At 41.5% G+C, this 25,806-nt stretch overlaps 1 protein-coding gene across 8 annotated transcripts in view; it reads right to left on the bottom strand.

Annotated features, from left to right (window-relative positions):
* Positions 1-25,806, bottom strand: part of TDRD3 (tudor domain containing 3) — a 181,628-nt gene that overhangs the window by 69,374 nt on the left and 86,448 nt on the right. For all 8 annotated transcript variants that reach the window (XM_030813473.1, XM_030813474.1, XM_030813475.1 and 5 more), the window contains 3 exons: positions 24,943-25,014; positions 22,829-22,978; positions 9,766-9,906 (listed from right to left, as the gene is read on the bottom strand). In XM_030813473.1, the coding sequence (XP_030669333.1) occupies positions 9,766-9,906; positions 22,829-22,978; positions 24,943-25,014 (363 nt within the window). The remainder of the gene's footprint in view (positions 1-9,765; positions 9,907-22,828; positions 22,979-24,942; positions 25,015-25,806) is intronic.

Raw genomic sequence — 25,806 nt, 5'->3', positions numbered from 1 at the left:
AAAAATTAATCTTGCAAAAATGCACAAACATTAACTAAATTCAAAAAAGTATTATATGATCTTTTCATAAATTGAGCATTGAAATAAAAGCACAGCAAGGTTTTCTTCTGATGCCAATCTGCCCTTTAGCAAAAAGCATTATAAAAAGTTTGTAAAGATTTCATTTATGGTCAAACTGGTTAAGATTAGATGGAACCGTTTTCGTTTAAACCAATTGGGGTTAACATTAATAAACTAATGCAAGGGTACAATTTGGCTTTCAACAGGATTTTCATATAATAGTAAAGGCTAATGAAAGGCTTTTGCCTTTTGAGTTATCATTTTGGCAAAATAAATAATTTGTAGCAATATGGAATTCTATTTCATAACACCAAGTGTTTTAAGCCCTCCAACACTTAGCAGCCTTCCCAAAATCAAACTTCAAGTTTCAAAATTTTCTTTCCTGCTACCTTGCTTTCTGGATGGTTCAGAGGGCCCCTGAAACACCCAGGGAAGAGGTAAACAGGATTGTTTGGCATGTTTAGTCACATTAGATTGCCAAAATGATGTGCAATCTTCTTTAAGTTATATTTTGGTGAATAATACTAATATATGTTCCAATATTGTATGGAATTTCTAAAAGTCAAATGTCTAATTATATCCTATTACTCATAATTAAGGTTGTCAAGTTATTGTAAACCACAGATAACTAAACTTTATCAGTCATGTTTTTAACTGTAACTACCCTGGAAATGTCATTTGCAGACAATTCTTGTCTTGCTTTGTTCCTTCTCAAAAGATAGGTTACAATCAAGCTATACAACTTTAACAGGTGCTCTCAAATGCAGGATTCTAATAGCTTTGAAGACTGTAACACTGGAATAGAAAAAAAGGTACAGGACTCATGAAGAACTGAAATGTTCACAAGTATCAAGCAAAACAGAAGTTAACTAAATGGACTAAACTCAGAAAGCTAAAGGAACCTTTTTTATTTTTCTTAGAATATTGATGATCCTTGTTTTTCTTTCAGAATCAAGGAAATTTATTTTGAACTATTTATGGCCTTTAATAATTGAGTAAGGTATACTCCTGTGAACAAAGTTTGGAGCATGTTTGTTTCTCTCTGCCTGGTTCCTCTAGAATTTCAAAACTTTCTCTTAATTTACCACAATATAGTAGTTTGCATCAGTTCAATAAGAATCCATTTTCCTTTGCAATAGGACACAATTAGAAAAACTGGTTATTTTATCAAGGCTTTGACTGGAAGGATATGCTTCCCTTTAAGAAGTCAATCTCAACTTGCAGAGACAATAAAATTCCCATGGAGAGAACTGGCCTCATACCTATATATATAATCCTGTACAGGGTTCCTGACCTGTGGTCAGTAAAGAATGTCACTTTCTAACAGGACCAGGAGCTCCCAGTTTATCTTGGGGCCTTTAGAGGAGAAGATCACCCAACTCACAGGTATTTGAAGATACAAACCCATGGCTGAGCTCAGCTTTAAAAGATCTTATCTGAGGTTCCTTGTGGAACAGAGTTCCATCAAAGACAATCCAAAAGGCCTACATAGAAATAATCATTCTTGCTGCACTTTATGCAAATAATCAGGCCAAGTATAAGGCTAAAGTTTATTCTACAAAAAACACAGTCCTATCATAATTTGTTTTTACCAAAAATAAGGACTAGAGAGAGAAAAATTATGATCCAAAGCTTATACATTTGTCATTAAATTCCAGTCTCATTAATTGTTTCTTAGTTTATTTTGCTGACATTTTAGACTAACCCTGCTTATTCCTGTGAATCAAGTGGTGATCTCTTGCAGCTTGGAAGAAATAAAAAGGCATGGGTAATGTAAAAATCTGGATCAATATCCTAGTTCTGGACAATTATCCTGCAAATTTTGTCAGGTAATGAAAGTGAGTAGGGTGCCCATAACCCAGAGGTTCATTTGGGAAGATAAAACTAAGGATCTTCATAGAACCACAAAAGGAAATTCTGTATCTTAGCAAGTAAAATTTTAGATGGAAATTATGTACTACACAACACTTGTGGGAATTGCTATACTCACTCTACTATTTGCAGTACGGTTATACACGTTACCACCTTCTAACTGGAATATCAGACAGAGAGTTTCCACTGCTATAGTATTTTGTGTAATTATTATCCTGATAGTAGGAATAATAGTTACCAACAAAAAAGAAGCATGAACATTTTACTATCACTGAGTCTGCTAGAACTTTATTGGGCTTGGTAACATGTCACACCCTGGCTATGCAAATAAGGTTATAAAGGAAAGAGATTTTATACAAGAAAGGATCTTGTATAGTAAGTACTTGTCCTAAAGAGAATAGTTGGTTGTTTAAAAGAGGGATGTTCAGGACAAGTCAGAAGGTTTAAGCATTTTGTGGATGGTTTGGAGAAGTCATAAAATGATTTTATGGATCGTAAACACTTGTCCTAAAAAGAATCTTTAGTTGTTTAAAAACAAGGATGTTTAGGACAAGTAGGAAAGTTTAAGCATGTCTTAGATGGTCTGTGGAAGTCACGGAGGAATTAATAATTGCAGAAAAGATTTAGCCAAGGTTAACACTGAAGTTACTCTAGCCATCCAAATCCAATGCCACTTATCCCAAAAGGAATGTTGCATTTATATTAGTGTTTCAGCAACATCTGGTGGAGGCAAACGAGTATTACAACCCATCGGAATGGCTGACAGCAATCAAACTCCAAATGGTGCTGTAGACAGAACAACGCATGGACACACCTTTCTTCTGAGGACCTTTAGATTGACCCTAGGAGGAGCCCTAGCTGTTGTTCTGTACACAATGCCTCTTTTCAGCAGGAAGTAGCCAAAAGAGTCATCGTCCAACACCCCCTAACAGCAGTTAGAGTTACCACTCCAGAGCGGGGAATGATACAGGAGTTAAGAAGAAATTACTTAGGCAGATAGTGAGTGTCTATTCCAGTAAGAACAAATCTCTGCCCTTTCCATGATGGAAAATGTGCAATATAATAAACCTGCCAACAGGTAGCTGGCTGATCACCCCAAGGAATAGTCAGTGGCCATAGCCAGGTCAGCCTTGGTGAGTGGAGGTCCATGTTGCTGAGCCCATGCGTAACCTCCCTCCCTCCCACCATGGCCACTTTGTTCATGGGCACATTGGGATATAATAGGTGTGGCTGGAACAGAGGCTGAGGTGGTGTCCACAGAATGGGTCATCCTATCCACTTGATTACTAAAATCCTCCTCTGCTGAGGTCACCCATTGGTTAGCACTCACATGGGATGCAAATATCTTCACAGTTTTTGACCACTCAGAGTGGTCCATCAACATACCTCTTTCCCAAATTTCTTTGTCACCAATTTTCCAATCATGCTTCTTCCAAGTCCCTGATCATCCAGCCAAACCATTGGCTACAGCCCATGAATCAGTATATAGTCGCACATCTCGCCATTTCTCCTTAAATGCAAAGTGCACAACTAGGTGCACTGCTTGAAGTTCTGCCCACTGGGAAGATTACCCTTCACTGCTATCATTCAGAAATGTCTTAGAAAGGGGCTGTAGGCTGCGGCTGTCCACTTTTGGGTGGTGCCTGCATATTGTGCAGAACCCTCTGTGAACCAGGCCCCAGTCTTCTCTTTCTCTGTCAACTGATCATAGGGACTCCCCATGAGGCCACTGGTGCAGGCTTGGGGAGACAAGGCAGGGTGGCAGGAGTGGAGACCATGGACTTTTTTTTTTTTTTTTTTTTTGAGATGGAGTCTCGCTCTGTCACCCAGGCTGGAGTGCAGTGGTGCGATCTCGGCTCACTGCAAGCTCCGCCTCCCGGGTTCATGCCATTCTCCTGCCTCAGCAGCTCCGAGTAGCTGGGACTACAGGTGCCTGCCACCTCGCCCGGCTAATTTTTTGTATTTTTAGTAGAGACGGGGTTTCACCGTGGTCCCAATCTCCTGACCTCGTGATCCGCCCACCTCAGCCTCCCAAAGTGCTGGGATTACAGGGATGAGCCACCGCGCCCGGCCGACCATGGATATTTGAGCCACTTCCTCTTGTAACTTACTTGTGCCTTCAGGACCTGCTCAAGCCCAATCACATGTACCACTTCCATTTGATGATGGAATGCTGCTGTGCATGAGCCATTTTATGGTGAGATAGGTCAGAAAGCACCCAGTTCATGATAGGCAGTTCAGGTTGCATGGTGACTTGATGACCCATAGTCAAATGTTCAGTTTCCACCAAAACCCAGTAACAGGCCAAGAGCCGTCTCTCAAAAAAAGAGCAGTTATCCACAGAAGATGGCAGGGCCTTGCTCCAAAATCCTAGAGGCTTCTGCTGTGATTCACCTATGGGGGCCTGCGAAAGGCTCCAACTAGCATCTGTGCCACTGACACCTCAAGCACCATTGGATCTGGTGGGTCATATGGCCCAAGTGGCAGAGCAGCTTGCACAGCAGCCTGGACCTGTTGCAGAGCCTTCTCCTGTTCTGGACCCCACTCAAAACTGGCAGCCTTTTGGGTCACTCGATAAATCCGCCAGAGTAACACATCCAAATGAGGAATGTGTTGCCTCCAAAATCCAAATAGGCCCACTAGGCATTGTGCCTCTTTCTTGGTTATAGGAGGGGCCAAATGCAGCAACTTATCCTTCACCATAGAACGAGTATCTCAACACGCCCCACACCACTGGACCCCTAGAAATTTTACTGAGGCAGAACATCCCTGAATTTTAGTCAGATTTATTTCCCATCCTCTGGCATGCAAATATCTCACCAATAAGCCCACTGTGTTTGCTACTTCGTGCTTACTGGATCCAATCAGCATATGTCATCACTGTAAGAGACCAGTGTGATATCTGGCAGAAGTGAAAAGTGATCAAGTTCTCTCTGAATACAATTATGACACAAAGCCAGTGAGTTGATATGCCCCTGAGGAAGGACAGTAAAGGTGTATTTCTGGCCTTGCCAGCTGAAGGCAAATTGCTTCGGGTGGACCTTATGGACCAGAATGGAGAAAAGGGCATTTGCCAAGCCAATGACTACATACCAGGTACCAGGAGATGTGTTAATTTGCTCAAGCAATGAAACCACATCTGGTACAGCAGCTGCAACTGGAGTCACCACTTGATAATCCACTGTAATTCTCCAAGATCTATCTGTCTTCTGCACAGGCCAAATAGGAGAGTTGAATGGGGATGTGGTGGGAATCACCACCACTGTGTCTTTCAGGTCCTTGATGGTGGCACTAATCTCTGCAGTCCCTCCAGGGATGCAATATTGTTTTTGATTTACTATTTTTCTAGGTAGAGGCAGCTCTAATGGCTTCCATTTGGCCTTTTCCACCATAATCACCCTCACTCTACCAGTCAGGGAGCCAGTGTGAGGGTTCTGCCAGCTGCTAAGTATGTCTATTCCAATTATGCATTCTGGCACTGGGGAAATGACCACAGGATGAGTCTGGGTACCCACTGGACCCACTGTACTTTGGACCTGAGCTAAAACTCCATCAATTTCCTGACCTCCATAAGCCCCTACTTTAATTGGAGGACCACAATGACATTTTGGGTCCCCTGGAATCAACATCAGCTGAGCCAGTTTCCAGTAGTCCCCAAAACGCTTAATCATTTCTCTTTCCCCAATGCACGGTTACTCTGGTAAAAGGCTGGAGGTGTCCTTGGGGAAGGATAGGAGAAAGGTTCACTGCATAAATTGTCGGTGGGGTCTTTCCTCAAGGGGACCCAGCCTCCCCTTCATTCAAGGGATTCTGGGTCTGTAAACTGGCTGAAAATTGAATGAGGCACCACAAATCTCTACTTTCATAATTGAAATAGTCTTTTGTCCATTAGACCTAGAAGCTTTCTGCTTGTCTAAATTAAGCAGGAATGCAGTAGGCTTCCTATCAATATCACATCTAGGAACACCATGATTAATTAGCCAATGCCAGAGCGCTACATAAGTCAGAATATTCTGATTGCCGTTTTGCCTCTACTGTCCACTACAGTAGCTATGCTTAACCTTGCCTTTGATGGTTGAGTGCCACCACTTGGCCCCTGCCACCTTGGGATCTAATTATTCCCACTGTAGTTAAATTTTGTAGTTGAGTGACTGCGGTTCACACTGTTAGCTCTGACATACAGAGAAGAGCAATTACAGGGCATCTTCAAAGATGCCTGTGCTGCCCTCACAAATCTATTTTGCAAGGTGTTGGTCAAGGATATATCTTCTAGACCCTCCTAGCTGGAATGAGTAGGTCTACAGAGACTAATCCACTCCACCATCCCAATCTCCCTAAGCCATTGTATCCCTTCCTCTACATTAAGCCAAGGGAGATCAGGCATTTCCAGCTCACTCACAGTGGGCCATCCTTTAATCCACATTTCAGCTAACCAAGCAAATCAATTATTAGCCTTTTTTTTAACCCCCCCCAAGCTGCAATATTAAATGCAGAGTCCCTACTTAGCAGGCCTGAATCAATAAATTCAGCCTGATCCAACTCTATGTTGCTTCCACCATTATCCCACACCCTTAATATACATTCCCATGTCTGCTCTTCAGATTTCTGTTTATATAAATTAGAAAACTCAAACCATTACTGGGGATGGGGAAGCTGTTTCTTCTAGCAAAGAAAATTCATCAGAGTTTACAAACTCAGTGTCCCCAGCTTCATCAGGCTCCACCCACACATCCCCATTCCAAGCTACAAGGTCCTACTCTTTTCCAATCAATGCCCTCACTTTAAAAGTAAACACCTGGCAAGGCTGTGCATGCATCTTTCATTTCATGTCAGCCACTCACATGATAACAGCCTGTGTCTGTTTTTCCAAAATTTCAGCTTTTTCTGCACAGGAGATAATGAGAGATAGGACTAGCTGGATTTCCTAGGCCGACTAAGAATTCCTAAGCCTAGCTGGGGAAGGTGACTGCACCCACCTTTAAACACGGAGCTTAGCTCACACCCGACCAATCAGGTAGTAAAGACGGCTCACTAAAATGCTAATTAGGCAAAAACAGGAAGTAAAGAAATAGCCAATCATCTATCACCTGAGAGCACAGGGGGAGGGACAATGATCAGGATCTAAACCCAGGCATTCAAGCTGGCAATGACAACCCCCTTTGGGTCCCCTCCCATTTTATGGGAGCTCTGTTTTCACTCTATCAAATCTTGCAATTGCACACTCTTCTGGTCCATGTTTGTTATGGCTCAAGCTGAGCTTTCGCTTGCCGTCCACCACTGCTGCTCACTGCCGTCCCAGACCCGCCGTTGACTTCCACCCCTCTGGATCCAGCAGGGTATCCACTGCGTTTCTGATCCAGTGGGGTGCCAGCTGCCGCTCCCAATCAGGCTAAAGACTTGCCATTGTTCCTGTAGGGCTAAGTCCCCGGTTCGTCCTAATTGAGCTGAACACTAGTTACTGGATTCCACAGTTTTCTTCTGTGACCCACCACTTCTAATAGAGCTATAACACCGCATGGCCCAAGGTTCCATTCCTTAGAATCCATGAGGCCAAGAATGCCAGGTCAGAGAACAAGCGGCTTGCTGCCATCTTGGAAGCAGGCTGCCACCATCTTGGGAGCTCTAAGAACAAGGACCCTCCAGTAACAATAAGACTCTTACTCAGGGCAATCTTAGCAGATTTGAGGCTCAATATCTGCTTCTGAAGCCAGGAGATAGGATGCCTGAGTTCATCATTTTCTTTCATCACTTTGTCCACCGAACTTAGAAGCAACCAACCAGTTTCATTATGTTCCTTGGTTCTCCACATATGGTCAAAGGTATTATGTATAGAGTCACTAAACTCCTTGCCTCTCAGGAGTGATGAATCAAAAACAGCAAATGCATTTATTTTGCATAACTCTCTAAAAAGTTCATGTGAAGGATTATCAGTGTTCTCCACACTATTAGAAGTAGAGTCCACAGCAGTTTTGGATCTAATCATGTTAAGGGGCCAACTCCAAAAATCCCAAATCTAATGAAAGAAATACATCCTTAATATTTTGTTCCTCTAGAACCACTCCTGGTACCAAAATCTGTATTAGGGTTCTCTAGAGGGACAAAACTAATGGAACATATATATATATATGTATATGGGAGTTTAACTCACAAGGTCCCACAATAGACCATCTGCAGGCTGCGGAGCAAGGAGAGCCAGTTCCAAAACTGAAGAACTTGAAGTCTGATGTTTGAGGTTAGGAAGCATCCAGCACAGGAGAAAGATGTAGGCTGGGAGGCTAGGCCAGTCTGTCTTTTCACATTTTTCTACCTGTTTATATTGTAGCCATACTGGCAGGTGATTAGATTGTGCCCACCCAGATTAAGGGTGGGTCTGCCTTTCCCAGGTCACTGACTCAAATGTTAATCTCCTTTGGCAACACCCTCACAGACACACTCAGGATCAATACTTTGTATTCTTCAATCCAATCAAGTTGACACTCCATATTAGCCATCACAGCCACAGGATTAGAAATTATGGTTTAGGAGTTATGCAGCTGGAGGCTACAAGATTCTGACCCTCCACAAACTGCTCCTAAGATCAGTGCTCTTGGCTCACTGGCTTCCCCCACCCACCAGCTTGTCCTTATAAACTTTTATCCCACTGGGCATGGTGGCTCACGCCTGTAATCCCAGCACCTTGGGAGGCCAAAGAAGCAGGTGGATCGCCTGAGGTCAGGAGTTCGAAACCAGTTTTACCAATATGGTGAAACCCTGTCTCTACTAAAAATACAAGAAATTAGCTGGGTGTGGTGGCAGGTGCCTATAATCCCAGCTACTCAAGAGGCTGAGAGAGGAGAATCACTTGAACCCAGGAGGCAGAGGCTGCAGTGAGCCAAGATTGAGCCATTGCACTCCAGCCTAGGCAACAAGAGTGAAACGCCATCTCAAAAAAAAAAAAAAAAAAAAAAAAAAACCTCTGATCCCTGAATGATCACTGAGACTGATTTGAGTAATAATAAAACTCCAGTCTCTCACGATAGCTGGCTCTGCATGAATTATTCTTTCTCTATTGCAATTCCCCTGTCCTGATAAATCAGCTCTATTTAGGCAGTGGGTAAGGTGAATCCATTTAGCAGTTACATAACACTAAGGAGAAAGCCAAGAAATCATGGAAATACCCACAAATGCCCTAATATTGTTATACTGCTGAATTTACCAACACTTGTAACCATCTACTTCTGAACTTCTTGTTATATGAAATAATAAACCTCCATGGTTTAAGCTGTTTTTTACCCTAAAGACAAAAATCAACCAAAGTCATTCAACCTCTAAAGGCAGAGGAAAATGAATTTTTGCAAACATCCTTAGATCTACGAACACTGCAGCATGCCAGAAATATGTTTGACTCCACTCATTTATCTTAAAAATTCAAGAATATTTTGCAATTGGGTCCACATAATACATATGCTTGTTTCACAATATTCTTCCCAAAGAGCAGTAGAAAACAAAACAAAATCACTTTAGACAAAATTTGACAAAAGATGTGGGGAAGGTGGGGAAGCACAGGAAAATGTATGTTGTTGATGCATCATCTTTTGATGGCTTTTTATCAATCCATTCCAAAATATATTATTAGGACATTAGTAATTTAAGTGAGATAGAGGTTTTAAGTAAATTATTTTTCAAACAAACCAAATTTTTCATGATTTAATTGTAATCCTTAATGAAAGCCTTCAAGAGTTATAACATCTATCCATAATACATTGCACAAACTCAGTGGTGGTGGTAAGAAAGAATAAAAGAATCATTTAAAGAAATAACACTTTAAATTTGTGGTTAGTTCTTTAGCCTTACCAGTTCTCTATAGACACCTTCATGTCTTCCCTCTGATTTGGTTGACTTTTCTTTCTGTAAAACTTCCCTATTTCGGTTACCAGCAGCATTCATATTGAGATTACTTCTAGCACCACCACCACCTCCTCCAAATGTCTTGGTCTTTAGATAAGAGAAAGATAAAAGAGAGGTATGTAAACAGCATTTAAAAATAGCTCTAAAAACTAAGCTATGACTAAAAACAACTGAAGTAATTAAAAGTTTCCTAATTATGTTTTACATGAAAAAATAAAATACTAACATTCCTTTTGCATAGCAAAAATATCTACTAGTCACAATCTCTTTTATTCACAAATCCAGGCCAGGCAATAAAAATAATTACATGATTTGTGAATAAAAGGGAAGTCATGAAAATGAGTGTACAACTATAGAGAAGAAAATACTACAAGCATTATGAAGACTACTTGTTAAAATGACTTTAGGGTAAAATACTTGACTACTGTCTTGAGAGTTGGGTTCTAAATCCAGCAACCAGGCAAGGTTATCTTTAGAATCATTAAAATTATGTTCATAGTTCAGTATTATGATTGCATAATCTTAGTAAACAAGTTTGAACATTAGATTAAAACTCTCATTACTAATTTATTATTTACATTAATCATGTAATATGCCATTTCTTACCAACTGCATATAAAAGCTTTTAAGTCTGTATTTCTTATTTGGCCTGTCTTTTTTGAATAAATATATATGTGATATTAAATTTGAAAATTTGATTTTATCTTATTTTTGTTTTTCAAAACTATTAGGAAAAGATTAGGACATAAATAATGTTGGTTTGGAAAGACACAAATTCATAACTGAAAAGCATCGCCAGTTGTTACCTGTACAGTATGAAACATTTGGTTGTACAATATTTTTATACTTTTTTTGTTTTTTGAGACAGGTTCTCATTCTGTCACCTAGACTGGAGTGCAGTGGTGCAATCTCAGCTCACCACAACCTCCGCCCCCCAGGCTCAAGTGATTATCCTGCCTCAGCCTCCTCAGTAGCCGGGATTACAGGCATGTGCCACTACCACCCGGCTAATTTTTGTATTTTTAGTAGAGATGGGGTTTCACCATGTTGGCCAGGCTGGTCTCGAACTCCTGACCTGAGATGATCCACCCACCTTGCCCTCCCAAAGAGCTGAGATTACAGGCATGAGCCACCGTGCCTGGGAAATATTTTTATAGTTCTCATGGATATGATAAAAGAAGAAACTAAAACAATTTTTATTAGAGACAATGACCAATATTTTTAAATATGTTTTAAAATGATTACAGTAAGGAAACATCTTAGATATAAATTATATATAACATAATAACATTAGAAAATTATTTGAAACAGAAGAAAATACAAAGAAGTATACATGAAAACTTTTTTTAAATGTTGGATGAGCACTAATGGATAACATATTAAGTATCTCTATTAGGTAGCTGATAAACTACAGTATTTACATTTAACTCAAATCAAAATTAAAACCACATCTTCAGTTACCAAAGATTCATTACTAGATTCATTCAATTTTGGGTTTATGGAATCCCAGCGAAAAAAAAAAATATTTGAAATGCCTTCATAGTCATTACTTGTGTAACTAGAAAAACGTATTTATTAATGTGGTACAAAATTTATTAGACTAGGAGGCAAGGTAGCACAGTGAAGCACATAGGCTTTGTAACTAGACAAGGCTGGGACTTACCTTCGCCCAGCCACTATCTTTAGCCTTCAGGCAAGTCACTTAACTTCCACCTTCCACAGAGCCTCAGGTTTTTGATCTTTAAAACTGGGATTAGAAAACCTACCTCACTGGGATATTTGGAGAATTAAATGACATCATTGATACGAAGTGATTATCTCAGTAGCTGGCAGATGGCAAACACTCAATAACAGATGGTATTTACTATTTTGGTTAATATACTAGAACAAAATTACCTGAAACGTCTAGAATCTCACCTGTTCCAAATTAAATATAGTTCCAAAATTTACATCCCATAATTCCAAAAGTATTTTTCCCTTTGGTGCCAGTGAAATAGTCCCATCTTCTGGATGCATTTACTTATACTTTTCTTTCCATTTTATGGATTAAGGAATAGAATAAGCAGCATTTTCAGAGTTGCTTTTTACTGCTCTAAAATAGTTACTACTCACTCATATAAATATCTAGAACCATCACAACCTAAACATTACCCATAAGGTAACTGGTGTTGCCCTTTATGAGCAACATCTTTTTGCTCATATTACATGAATTAGGCATCCATGAGATCATCATGACTGTGAAACCCAAGTGGGCCTTAATGCTGTCTAGCAATCTTACTATATTTCCCTAGCGCACACATATACCTAATCTTCTAGACCACTATTTTACACATTCTCCTCACTTCTCAAACCACCTTCTCATGTCACTGTTGACCATGCTTACTTCCTTATTAAAAAAAAAAAAAACTGAAATAATCATTAAAGAACTCACATAGATTTTGACCACATCAACCCACACACTGTTGGTACATGCATGGTTATACTTTATCTTAACCCCATATGGTTTATCATACCACCAACCATATACATGTTAAGAGGAATGAGGATGGAATAAACAACTTCCTCGATTCCATATTAATTCTAAGTCCTCATCTTATATAACTTTTCAATTGCCTTTGATAAGTTTAACACTTCCTTCTCCATAATGTATTTTCTGCATTGTCTGTTTTTATCCTGTTACTGGTCACACCTTGACTAGTTCCACTTCTGCCATCTAGGCTCTAAGTTCAAATTGAAGTGTTACAGGGTTCATTCCTTAGCTTTTTCTGTTCTCTATCAACACTCATTCCTTTGGTGATCTCATTTGGCCTCATAATTTTCAATACCATCCATATGTCTACAACTCTCAAGTGCATGTATCTGTTTTAAAGCTTACTCTTCAGTCTTACTGTCTATTAAACATTATTACTACATGCACGTCTGATAAGTACCTCGATATTCACATGTTCAAAATGGAGCACCAGATCTTTCTCCCCTCACACCTGCTCCACTCCAGGCTTCTTCATTTCAAGGCAAGTAACTCTAACCTGCCAATTTCTCTGGGTAAAACTCTTAGATTCATTCTTTTTTTTTTTTTTTTGAGATGGAGTTTTGCTCTTGTTGCCCAGGCTGGAGTGCAATAGCACAGTCTCAGCTCACCGCAACCTCTGCCTCCCGGGTTCAAGCGATTCTCCTGCCTCAGCCTCCCGAGTAGCTGGGATTATAGGCATGCGCCACCACGCCCAGCTAATTGTGTATTTTTAGTAGAGATGGGGTTTCTCCATATTGGTCAGGCTGGTCTCAAACTCCTGACCTCAGGTGATCTGCCCACCTCAGCCTCCCAAAGTGCTGGGATTACAGGCGTGAGCCACTGTGCCTGGCTAGATTCATTCTTGATACCACATCTTCTCTTGTACCCTATATCCAATCTCAGTAACCCTAATGGCTCCTTCAAAATTCCAGAATCTGACCACTCTGCACTACCTATACAACTGCTATATTTGTCCAAGCCATCATCATTTTTTTTAAATCCTAGATTATTTCAATAATTCTCTACTTGTTGGTTTCCAATTTTCCTTCTCTGCAACCAAGTCTGAACACAGCAGCTACAATTACTCTTTTAGAATATAGGTCAGCTGTGCTCAAAACATTCCAAAGGCTCCCATTTCTCCTTGAATGAAGTACAATGTCTTTACACTAGTTTACAGGGCCCTACATAAGGTAACCTCCATTATCTCTCTTGACTTTATCTTCTACTACTTGTCCCTCTGTTCTCTCTGCTTCCTCTGGCCACTCTGCTGTTTCTCTGTGCTCCTGCTTTAGAGCCTTTGCCATGGCTTTTCCTTCTGCCTGGAATACTCTTGCTCAGATAACCAAGTAGTTAATTCTTGTACCTCCTTCAAGTCTTGGCTCAGCTCTCACTATCTTGAGGACTAAACAGACTATTATATTTAAAATTGCAATCTGCTTATTTAGTATGCTTATATTACTATGATTCAGATCTTCTAAGTTACATCGATTGAGTCCTACAATTATCACTGGATAACCTTGGACAAGTCCCAAGTTTTGTTTGTTAGTTTTGAGCCTCCATAAATTCCCTCATATATAAATTGAGATGTTTTCATGTCTGCTGTAAAAAAAAAAAAAAAAAAAAACTAAGATGCTTTATCAAATATTTATTGGAAAATATAGTATCAATTGTGACAACAAAAAGCAGCACATTATAATAGGTTAACTATGCTCCAGTAAATAGACAGCTGTAACTGCATCCAACAAAATCCTTGGTAGAAAAGTTCATTTGAGATAAATGTAAATCAAAAGAACATCTTTCTATAATCATTTTAAAAATATATATTCTCAATATCTTCTGAAACTCCATAATTTTATGTATTTCTGGAAAAAAATAAATATATTTCATGCAAATTATATAAAATGTATTAATTTAAGAAATGCTAAAACTGTTTTTTTAAAAGTATGCCTTGGATAGAGGAAAAAGTAAAGAATAGCAATAGTCACGTTTACTGAGAGCTTTGAGCAAGAGTGTTATGATTTGTGCCAAGTGTTAGGTAACATGGGGTACCTTAAAATGGCACCGTACCTTAAGATGGGGCCAGTTCCAGGTTCTTCTCCCCTCCTTGACTGGGCACTGTCTGAACCCGCCAAAGGAGGGCCAATCAGAAAGAAGCATCTCCCGCCTTCCCTTGGGCCCGCCCCTAGCCCAATCCACATAGGCCCAAGGGATATCAAACCCAGCACACCAGCAGCCCTCTCTTTCTTCTCTTCCTTCTCCTTGCATGGTGCCGCTCGACACCTCCAATAAAGATCTCTTGACCGCGACTGGTGTAGTTTGGTCTCTGCCCGGCCCCTTTCATTGGTGCCGTGACTCGGATCGGGACTCCCCACCCCCCTCAGTGGGACCCCGATCCCTTTCGGGCTCAGTCCAGACCCCGGCCGGTCTTCGCTCATTTTCCTGTTCGCTGACCTCTACACCCAACACCGGCCTCATCTCGGTAAATCTACCCTTCCAGTGTCCGACACCAGTCGACCAGCTCCCGCCTCGGCTGCCCACATAGCTGCCGTAAATCCTATTTTAGACTCGGCCTCCAGGGAGCAGGGTTCCCTCCTTTTCCTCCTCACTCGCCAGGCCTGGGCCCCTTCCCCTTTCTCGCTCTGAAAATCCTGGTACCAGGTGGCCCACAGTCCTCGGCCTCCTAGAGGCCCTCAGTCCTTTCGTTTCAGTGACGACCGACTTGAAGGGTCTGACTCACAGCATGGTCATCAGCTGGTAGGGGGCGCCCTGCCCAGCCCTTTGCCATATATTTCCGTAAACCCCCTCTTCTCATAATGGGAGCCTCTGCATCCCTGCCGGCTGACTCTCCCTTACAATGCCTTTTAAATAACTTATCAGCCCTTGGTTTGGCTGCTGATCTCAAACCTACACACCTCATTAAATTGTGCACTCAAAACTGGCCCACCTACCCCCTAGACAACCAAAACAGATGGCCCACTTATGGGTCCTTTGATCCCAACCTTCTCCGGGATCTCTACAACTATTGTGAGCGAACAGGAAAATGGGCAGAGATCCCCTAGGTTCATGGCTTCTTTCTTCTACAGGACAAACCCAACCTCTGCCTCCCTTGCAAGCCGCAACACCTTATAGCTGCTCTCAAGCTACCAACCTCTCCTCCCACTCCCGACTTTGATCCGGCCGACGAACCCCGCCCCCATACTACCACCCTCCACCTCATCTTCCGGTCGCCGCTCAACCAGTAGCTGCCCGACCCCCCCACGCCCCTGCCCCCTCTTCCAGTACCTCCCCCCCGCATTGCCTTCGCCCTCAACCTCTTCCTCCCCATCTTTTTTCCAGGTCACACCTTCCCGTCCTTGCCCCCCTCAGGGAGGTTGCGGGGGCGGCGGGCATTGTCCGTGTCCATGCTCCTTTCTCTATGGCCGATTTGTCTCAAATTGAAAAACGCTTAGGCTCTTATACCTCTAACTCCGCCTCCTACACCAAAGAGTTTCAATATCTCCTACAAGCTTATAGTCTCACTTTCCACGATATCTACATGATCCTCTCTAATACCCTTCTCCCTAAAGAGCGCCGGTGGGTCTGGGAGCAGGCCCGCACCTATGCCGATGAGGTCCATCAGACGACCCCCGCCCTACCACTAGGTGCACAGGCAGTCCCTGAACAAGAGCCTAATTGGGACTACAACACCCCAAACGGCATTGCCGCCAGAGACCACTTCACCACCTGCCTAATAACTGGACTGCGCAAGGCAGCCCAAAAGGCTGTTAATTTTGAAAAACTCCATGAAATAGTACAAGAAAAACATGAAAACCCATCTGCCTTCCTTGACTGCCTTACACAGGCGCTCCAATAATACACCAACATAGACCCAGAGGCCCCTGATGGCAGGCAGCTCCTCATGTCTCATTTTTTTGCACAGAGCTTTCCTGACATCAGGGCCAAACTTAAAAAGTTAGACAGAGGCCCCTTCACTCCACAGACCGAGATCTTAGCAATGGCATTCAAGGTTTATTACAACCGAGATGAGAAGGCCAGGAGGCAAAAGTACCAAATGTTGGCCCAAGCTCTCCAAGCCTCTCCTTGGTCCACCACAGGGTCACATGGCCGTAAATTGCCCTCCACCCACCCTCAATGTCAGCCACCTGGGCCCTGTTTTAAATGCGGTAAGGAAGGACATTGGGTCTGAGAGTGCCCAAATCCCAGGCCCCCCAGCCAGCCCTGTCCAAAATGCCACCAGCCTGGCCATTGGGCCGTGGATTGCCCTGGTCCCCAAAGGGGGGCCAGGTCCACCCTCAGCCCAAACCCTGATCTTCTAGGACTGGCCATTGAAGACTGACGGGGCCTTGGGACTCCTTTCCTGACTCAGATCATCACTTCACAGGAGCCCAGGGTCTAACGGTGGATGGGCGTCCCGTCATCTTCCTCCTTGATCCCGGGGCTACTTTCTCAGTCTTGTGAGAGTTTTGGGGTGCCACTTCCCTTTTTGGATCTCCTATAGTAGGGGTTGGAGGTCAAACCATTCTCCCCAGAGCCACTCCTCCCTTATCTTGCTCCCTCTCAGGCCACATTTTTTCTCACAGGTTCCTTGTCATGCCTCAATGCCCCCTCCCTTTATTGGGAAAGGACATCCTCTCCAAGTTCAAAACCTCAATCACCTTCCACCCTATAACCTCCTCAAACTCCACATCCCTCATTGCTCTGGTAGCTAGTTCCATCGACCAGACTTCTGCTCCCGTTCCACCTCCACTCCCACTATGCGTCAACCCCTCGGTTTGGGATACCACCACCCCCTCATTGGCACAATGTACTCCCATACAAATCCTCCTCAAAAACCCCAACCATTTCCCCTGCCAGCCTCAATACCCTCTTCCTGCCTCAAGCCTATGAGGAGTACAACCCATAATCTCAGACCTTTTAAGGAAAGGATTCCTCAGGCCAACCCACTCTCCATTTAATACCCCCATTCTAGCTGTTAAGAAACCTAATGGCAAGTTCCATCTTGTCCAAGACCTTAGACTTATTAATGAGGCCATAAAGCCAATCCATCCTTTAGTCCCTAACCCCTACACTCTCCTCTCCTCTATTCCACCCGACGCTACTCACTTTTCGGTTGTAGACTTTAAAGATGACTTTTTCACCATTCCCCTTTCCCCTCAATCACAAGACCTCTTTGCCTTCACTGGGACAGACCCAGATACTCTACAATCACAGCAACTAACGTGGACAGTCCTCCCTCAGGGGTTTCGAGACAGCCCCCATATCTTTGGTCAAACCCTCGCCTCAGATCTAAAACAGCTCCGCCTTCCCCAGTCCACCCTTTTACAATATGTAGATGATCTTCTCCTGTGCAGCCCTTCTCTGGCTGTCTCCCAAACCGACACCACTTCCCTTCTCAACTTCCTTGCGGATAAAGGGTACCAAGTGTCCCCCCGTAAAGTCCAACTCTCCTCAACACAGGTTACCTATTTAGGAGTCCTCCTCTCCCACAACTCAAAGGCCATCACCTTAGACCAAAAGTGCTTTATCCGAAGCCTCCCCATCCCCAAAACCAAACAAGAACTTCTTTCATTCCTAGGGCTTGCAGGTTATTTCAGAACGTGGATTCCCAATAACTCCCTCCCAGCGAGACCACTTTATGAGCTCTCCTGAGGAGCCCCATCTGAACCCCTAGACACCGTCATCCAACAACCCTTTCACGCACTCCAACAAGCCCTACTGAAGGCTCCGGCCCTACACCTGCCAAACCTTCAAAAACCTTTCATCCTCTACGTTCATGAACACCACGGCCTAGCTCTAGGAGTCCTGGGACAAATTCAGGGACCCACGTTTGCTGCAATAGCATACTTATCCAAACAACTAGACCCTACTGTGCGGGGATGGGCTCCCTGCCTCTGGGCCTTAGCAGCAGCTTACCTCTTACTACTGGAATCAAAAAAACTCACTTTTGGGGCAAACATTGCCATCACCTCTCCCCATCAACTTAAAGACCTCCTCACATATAAGAGCCTGCAGACCCTTCCCCCCGCCGCATACTGTCACTCCTAGTCTCATTTCTACGAGACCCCACAATCTCCTTTCAATCGTGCGCTCCTCTCAACCCCGCTACTCTCTTGCCAATCGCTCGTCATCCCCCTCAACACAATTGTATTGAGTCCTAGTTGACACCTTTTCCGGATGGGTTGAAGCCTTCCCAACTACCAACAAGAGGGCAAATACAGTTGCTTCCATCCTACTATCTGAAATTATCCCGCAGTTCAGAATCCCCTCTTCCCTCCAAACTGACAATGGCCCCGAGTTCACCTCCCAAATCTCTCGAAACATAGCAACTGCCTCAACATTCCTTGGCACTTCCACATCCCCTACCACCCTCAATCCTCCAGAAAAGTCAAGCGGACTAACCGTACCCTTAAAGAAACCCTAACCAAACTCACCCTAGAATTACACCTAGACTGGGTAAAATTACTACCTACAGCCCTGTTCAAATTCCAGGTGCTCTCAAAAAAGCCCACCCTTCTGTCTCCCTTTGAGATCATGTATGGCCGATCTGCACTCCCACCAGGTACCAGTCCCACCTCTTGGATGGCCCCACAACACATTAGCTATCCCCTCCTGTCCTTCATCCGGTGTGAGCTGTGGAAGCGACAGGAGTGCCTGTTGCCCAATACTACCCGCAGTCACCAGTCCTTTCCCCTTAAACCAGGGGAGTGGGTGTTTTACTCTGCACCCAGCCCTACTACATCTGTCTCCCTAGTCCCTAAGTGGAAAGGGCCTCTCCAAATTATACACTGCACTCCCACGGCCGCTAGATTCCAAGAATCACCAGGACGTCTAACTCCTTGGCTTCACATTTCCAGGTTGAAACCGGCTACCAACCCGGACCACACGAAGAACCAAACTGCTTATGCCCCGCTCTCATGCATCTCCTAAGTCCTCTTCTCTGGCTTTCCACCTCTCACATCTTTACACTTTCCTCCGCCAGCGGGCCCTCTTCCCAGCCCTATTATCTCTTCACAGTTAAAGAGTCATACAACATTCACAGGAGGACACACACCAACTACATCAGCCCCACGGTGGATCTTCCCCTTCCCAGGCTCACTCTGATAGAAAACGGCTGGGACCCTCTCTTCCACATGTTCCACTTTGCCGTCTGGCTCCCACATCAACAAACACACCCCCTTCCTATATTATACCACTAAAAACAATGCCTCCTCCCGAGCCATACATATCGACAACCCCGCCAACCCGGTCTGGGGCCAGTCAGTTACAGGAGGCATATATCCCAGCAATGCCTGGGCATATCCAACTCAAACCATAACTATTTCCCGTTCCCTCAAAACTGAGTATCCATCTCTAACCAAACATTTAACCAGCTTCTCCTCAGAAACTACCAGCTCCTAGCGACTTGTGAAGACACGGCAGACTCCAGAGACAGTCTCACACCATGCTGACCTCTTAAACGGCCAACGACCGGCAACAGATACCCAGGATTGGAGGGGGGAGGGGGTAGGCCTGCCCTCGCACCCTAAATTAACTACCAACTTCTTTTCTCTTCGGGCAGACCAAACTCTACCCCTAGTACCCCAGATGGCTACAGCAAGCCGATTCTACCAATTCTTAAACACCCTTCACTCAGACAGCTGGCTCATCGCCAACCCATCCCTGTCCCTCAACTGGCTCACGGCACTGGAGTATCTATACCTACAAGGAACATTCATGGACTTTACGTCTAATGAAGTCTTCATGTATAGCGCCCTATTGCTTGGCCTCATACTCATACTGTACCCCATGCACAACCCTGACAGTTCTCCCTGTGCCACCTCCCCACAGCACCCCCACTCAGCAGGAAGCAGCCAGATGAACCATGATGCCCATTTTCCCCCATTTAAGAAAACAAAAAGGGAGGAATGTTAGGTAACCTTAAAATGGCGCCGTACCTTAAGATGAGGCCGGTTCCGGGTTCTTCTCCCCTCCTTGACCGGGCACTGTCTGAACCCGCCAAAGGAGGGCCAATCAGAAAGAAGCATCTCCCGCCCTCCCTTGGGCCCGCCCCTAGCCCAATACATGTAGGCCCAAGGGATATAAAACCCAGCACACCAGCAGCCCTCTCTTTCTTCTCTTCCTTCTCCTTGCATGGTGCCGCTCGATACCTCCAATAAAGATCTCTTGACCGTGACCGGTGTAGTTTGGTCTCCGCCCGGCCCCTTTCACCAAGTAACAGTAGTATTAGCTCTAAATGTTTTAATTCTCACATACGAAGTAGGTACCATTATCATCTCCGAGTTTCACAGATGAAAAAAATAAAAAACAGGGGATACAAAAAGCTGAGTAACCATCTAAAGGTGTCAGCAGGATATGCTTCCAGCCTGTGATTCCAGAGCTTGTGCTTCTGGCCCCTGTACTAGACTGACAACAGAAAGACATTGCGGGAAGAACAACCAAAATTCAAGAACACTACTACTTACACTTCAAAATTAAATAGGAAAGCAATTGTAAGCTAAGCTTCATTACGGGTTTTGAATAAAGGAAAATTTCAATCTCACTGGTTAAGAAATGTCTATGTAGCAACTAATTTATGACCTAAAATTTCTTATCAGTCTAAAAGAAATCAATAGGAAAAACACCTATTACAAATAAGCAAGTAATTCAAAATAATAAAAAGAGGACTTTGGCTATCAATAATATAAGAGGGAGGGGTTTGTTGTTCAGGATGTTGGTCTGGGCAAAGATTTTTTGGATAAGACCTCAAAAACACAGGCACACAAGTAAAAATAGACAAATGAGATTATATCAAACTAAAAAGCTTCTGCATAGCTAAGAATTCAATCAACAGAGTGAAGAGACAACCTACAGAATGAAAGAAAATAATTGCAAACTATCCATCTGACAAGGAGTTAATATCTAGAATATATAAGGAACATAACAATTCAAAAGCAAAACAAAACTAAACAAAACAAAAAATAAACCCGGCCAGGCACGGTAGCTCACACCTGTAATCCCAGCACTTTGGAAGGCCAAAGTGAGCGGATCACCTGAGGTCAGGAGTTCAAGACCAGCCTGGCCAACATGGTGAAACCCCGTCTCTACTAAAAATACAAAAAAAGAAATAGCCAGACGTGGTGGTGCACACCTGTAGTCCCAGCTACCTGGGAGGCTGAGGCTGAGGCTGGAGAATAGCTTGAACCTGGGAGGCAGAGGTTACAGTGAGCCAAGATCACGCCGCTGCACTCCAGCCTGGGCGACAGAGCAAGACTCTGTCCAAAAAAAAAACCCAAACAATCCAATTTAAAAATGGGCAAATGATTTGAATATCATTTTTCAAAAGACCATACAAATGGTCAACAGGTATATGGAAAAATGTCAACATCATTTACCACTGAAATCAGCATGCAACCATCCTATCACCACCTCCCCCAAAATATTTTTGATCCACTGTTGGTTGATAGTTAGGAAGAGTTGAATCCACAACTATGGAGAGCTGACTGTCTATACATAATGGATTATTATTCAGTTATATAAAAGAAAGAAATCCTGCCATTCTCAGCAACATGGATGAGCCTGAAGGACATTACATTAAGTGACATAAGCCAACCACAGAAAGACAAATACTGCATATTCTCACTCATATGTGAGAGATAAAAAAGTTGTCTCATAGAAGAGCAGCATAGTAGTTACTAGACTCTGGGAAGGGTGAAGGTTAAGGAAGAGTGGGAGAGGCTGATTAATGGGAATTAAATTACAGTTAAGAGGAATAAGTTCTAGTGTTCAATAAAACACTAGGGTGATTATAATTAACAATAATTTATTGTATATTTCAAAATAGCTAGATGAGAGTTTTGAATGTTCTCAACACAAAGATGGTAAATGTTTGCGGTGACAGATATAATTACCCTGATTTGATCATTACACATTGTATACATGTATCAAAATATCACATGTACCTCATATATATGTGTAATTATTTGTCAGTTAAAAAGGATTTGTGTGTGTGTAAATAGACACATAATGTAAAGATAAAATTATTTTTTACTATACACTAAATAAGTATAAAGACAAAAATGTTAATCCTGATGCAGTGACAGATCCGCTGATTTTTATTCATCTCTCAGAAGCTGCTATTTCTCTTAAGTTGCTATTAATAAGGGGAAATTATCCCCAAAAAAGTGGCAACTAGCCCAACTACTAATAGGAAACTTCCTGCCAGAATAAAAAGTGTGTTCAGTTGCTACATTGTTTAAAAAAACGGAAGGAGAAAAGGAGGGTAATTTGCCAGCAAGAGTAACTTACTGGAACTACCATGGAGATCTGGAAAAAGAACACATGAATAAAATATGTAAGATCCCATGAAGTGGCAGGGCATTCCTAGTTATGGAATATGCAAGAAGAATAAGGTTAAACGTTTGTTGAATTAGTTAGCTTATATGAAAAGACAATAACGATCACAAATAATCTAAATAGAACATAATGATAAGAAATAAAACATGTAATGGTTTGATTTCTTACTTCCTTGCTCTTTGCAACTTCAGCAATAGCAGCCGTCCTTTGTTTTTCAAATTCATCATTATCATTTGTAGGTTTGACAGGCATTGTAACTTGCAATGTTTTTCTTCGATCAAGTTCTCTGCTATCCACTTGGACATGAGATACACACTTCTAGTAAAACAAGTAAGAATAAGTCAACTTAGTAGTTTCAAAAGAGATTCAAGTTTTCATTAGAAAGTAATACTTCTTCAAAAGTATCTTGTATCTTTTACAATAGCTAAAAGCCTATACAAATAAAATTGTATCCCATATATTTAAAAGTAAAAGTAGAAAGCTGGGAAAGTAACTTTTCAATAAACATAACTAGTAAATAAAATTAAGAGCTATATAAATATGTGGCCATCTAAACAGGACACATATTTAAAACATACACTGGATTAGGAGAGCTTTCACTTTAGGGTAATAAATAATTTTAGATTTCAAACAATCTTGACTAATGCACAATAAGACATAAATTTGGTTTTGTAATTAAGAGCTTAATTTCCATATTATACCACAATATATATATGTGGATTGGTTAGTACAATTATATTAACATATACAAAGGTGTCTCTGTACTTATAAACCACACTCTAAAAACATACCTGCCCCCCATATCAGGCTTCAAAGTTTTTATATTTTTGTCTCGTAAAGTAAAAAAAAAAAAGGCATCACTGCCTAAAAAGAAGCCCTCAATTCTGATCTCCAGTCCAATCTTACCAGTAAAAATCATATAAAATGAACTTTTTCTCAACTCATTAATAAAAAGGAAAATGGGAAGATCTCAAAGAAATGTGTTCCACAAATACAGAAAAATTTCAGTAATATAAACATATCATATTGACACCAATAAATACACGGTCAGCATTACCTATCCAACCCACGTACAAAGCTGCAAGATGCTATACAAGAATTTTTTCAGAATGAACTTTATAACCAAATAATATTATTGAAATTATAGCTTTTATTATATTCTCTAACCCCTAAGAAGCTATAAAACACACTTCAAAGTCTTAAGAATAATTAGATCATAAGTCTCTGGAAGAGAAATATTATCACCAAAGTGTTTAAGGTTAAATTTTTACAAATATACTATTATTTTCAAATATAAGTTATTAGAATGTTTACACTGTTTTCCCTATGGAGGTTTTCATTACACTGGGAGAATATCAACCATCAACATGGATCACCCCATAGGACTTCATACTTCCTTTTATCTTGGCTATTTCTTCTTCCAAACTCAGTAAAAAAAAAAAAAAAATCAACATTATTTTTTAAATGCTTCAAAATAGGTTTGATGCAAAAATGACTTACTTAAGTGAGAGTATATCTTACAAAAGGCTTTTAAAGAGGGTGACAGTCAAATGATCTTACTAAATACCAAAATTTAGACACACACACACACGATAAACCTTATTATGGAAATGCAGACCTGTTGCCTACCTGTTATGTCCACAACTCATTGCTACTCTTAGCCAGCCCAGCACTCTTGAAGAAAATTAAAGAGCAAATGCAAGACAGATTACCAACAGCTAAATGTTGATGGCATCATCAGGAGAAGAGCAAGCTGCCACAAGAATTATTCTTAGAATTGTCAGGGATAAAGCAAGATCAGGCTGGAGAAGATTGTTGAGAATCAATTTGATGCTGAAGACAACTGAAGTCACAAGATACTGGTCAGAAGGGGAGCTGCTTCAAAGTAGCACTTTGATCACTTTGTGTGGCTTTATTTTTCTCTCCCCCTCTAATGTTTTTAATGAACAAGTGAGAAATTATGACATATTTTTGTCTTCTTCTTTTGAATTTCCCTTGAAAAAAAAACTCTCTCCCATCCTATTTTAATTAGTTATAAGTTACTCTTCAGATATGGCTTTTAATTGCTTCAATCTTTGGGTTAACAGCTCTCACAAACGTCAACAATGTAACTACAGTGAAGGAAAAAAATCTCAAAATTATTAAATTCCTTGAACTTCATATTTCCAAATAACCCATAACCTCTTAATAAATAGTTCAGCACATAATGAAACATAGCTTGAATGCTAATGAAAAACACTTTTTCCTAATTTAAATTCATCTGCCAACACAAAAGTCATTACCTGTCCAAAAGGCACAAAAGGAGGTGGTCCACCTTCAGTTCCAATATTGCTTCTATTGTGTTTTGATAAGCTCTGTGGAAAAAATCCAGTCACAAAAGAGCAGTTATACATAAAAAATATATTTCCAGCATTTATAATGTAACAGGAATCTACCTATTTGAGTAGATTCTTATAAGAAATAGGAAAAAAAAAAAAAAGGCCTTCCATAAAGTATTTCAAACCACAAAAAAAATATTATTCTTAACTTCAATAATTAGGCAAAGACTCTCCTCACCTCCCCTTACCAAAACACATATTCATATATAACTTTCAGAAATATTTATCAAGCCATTCCCCTAAGGAGAAAACAGTCTTCTAAAGAAGCAAATTCAAAAATAACAAACTTTGGTAACAGAATTCCATTTTAAAGCATAAAGCTATGAGAGACAAATATTACCTGGAAATTATCTTCAAAAATAAATTTTTTAGACACAAAATTTATTAGTTAACACAAGGGTGATTTCTAATTACTTAAAGAGAACAGATTGTTATAGTGTATAATATGGAGGTTCTTTTAATTATACTAAAATTTCCTTAACTTTCCTTATACTGAATTTTCCTGTTTTGTTTTGCAAAACAATTCATATTTTGAAAAAGTATTCAACAAATTGTTCATTAACTAAAAACAAGCTTCCAAATCCAACTAATTTTAGTTTTCTTTTTTCCTGAAATCTGATAAAGCTAGAGAGATAACAATGTATTATGAAAATGGAAAGAAAATCTTCTGGCAAAAGCAATTTCTCACATGATAAAGTCTTTCTAAAATCCCATAAGGAGTCTCCAGGACTCTCTTCAGTTATCTCTTCCTCTGATTTATTTTGGTTT

This window comes from Nomascus leucogenys, chromosome 5, assembly GCF_006542625.1.
Source record: "Nomascus leucogenys isolate Asia chromosome 5, Asia_NLE_v1, whole genome shotgun sequence".
Taxonomy (NCBI): Eukaryota; Metazoa; Chordata; class Mammalia; order Primates; family Hylobatidae; genus Nomascus; species Nomascus leucogenys.
This window is presented reverse-complemented; position numbering and strand designations above follow the sequence as displayed.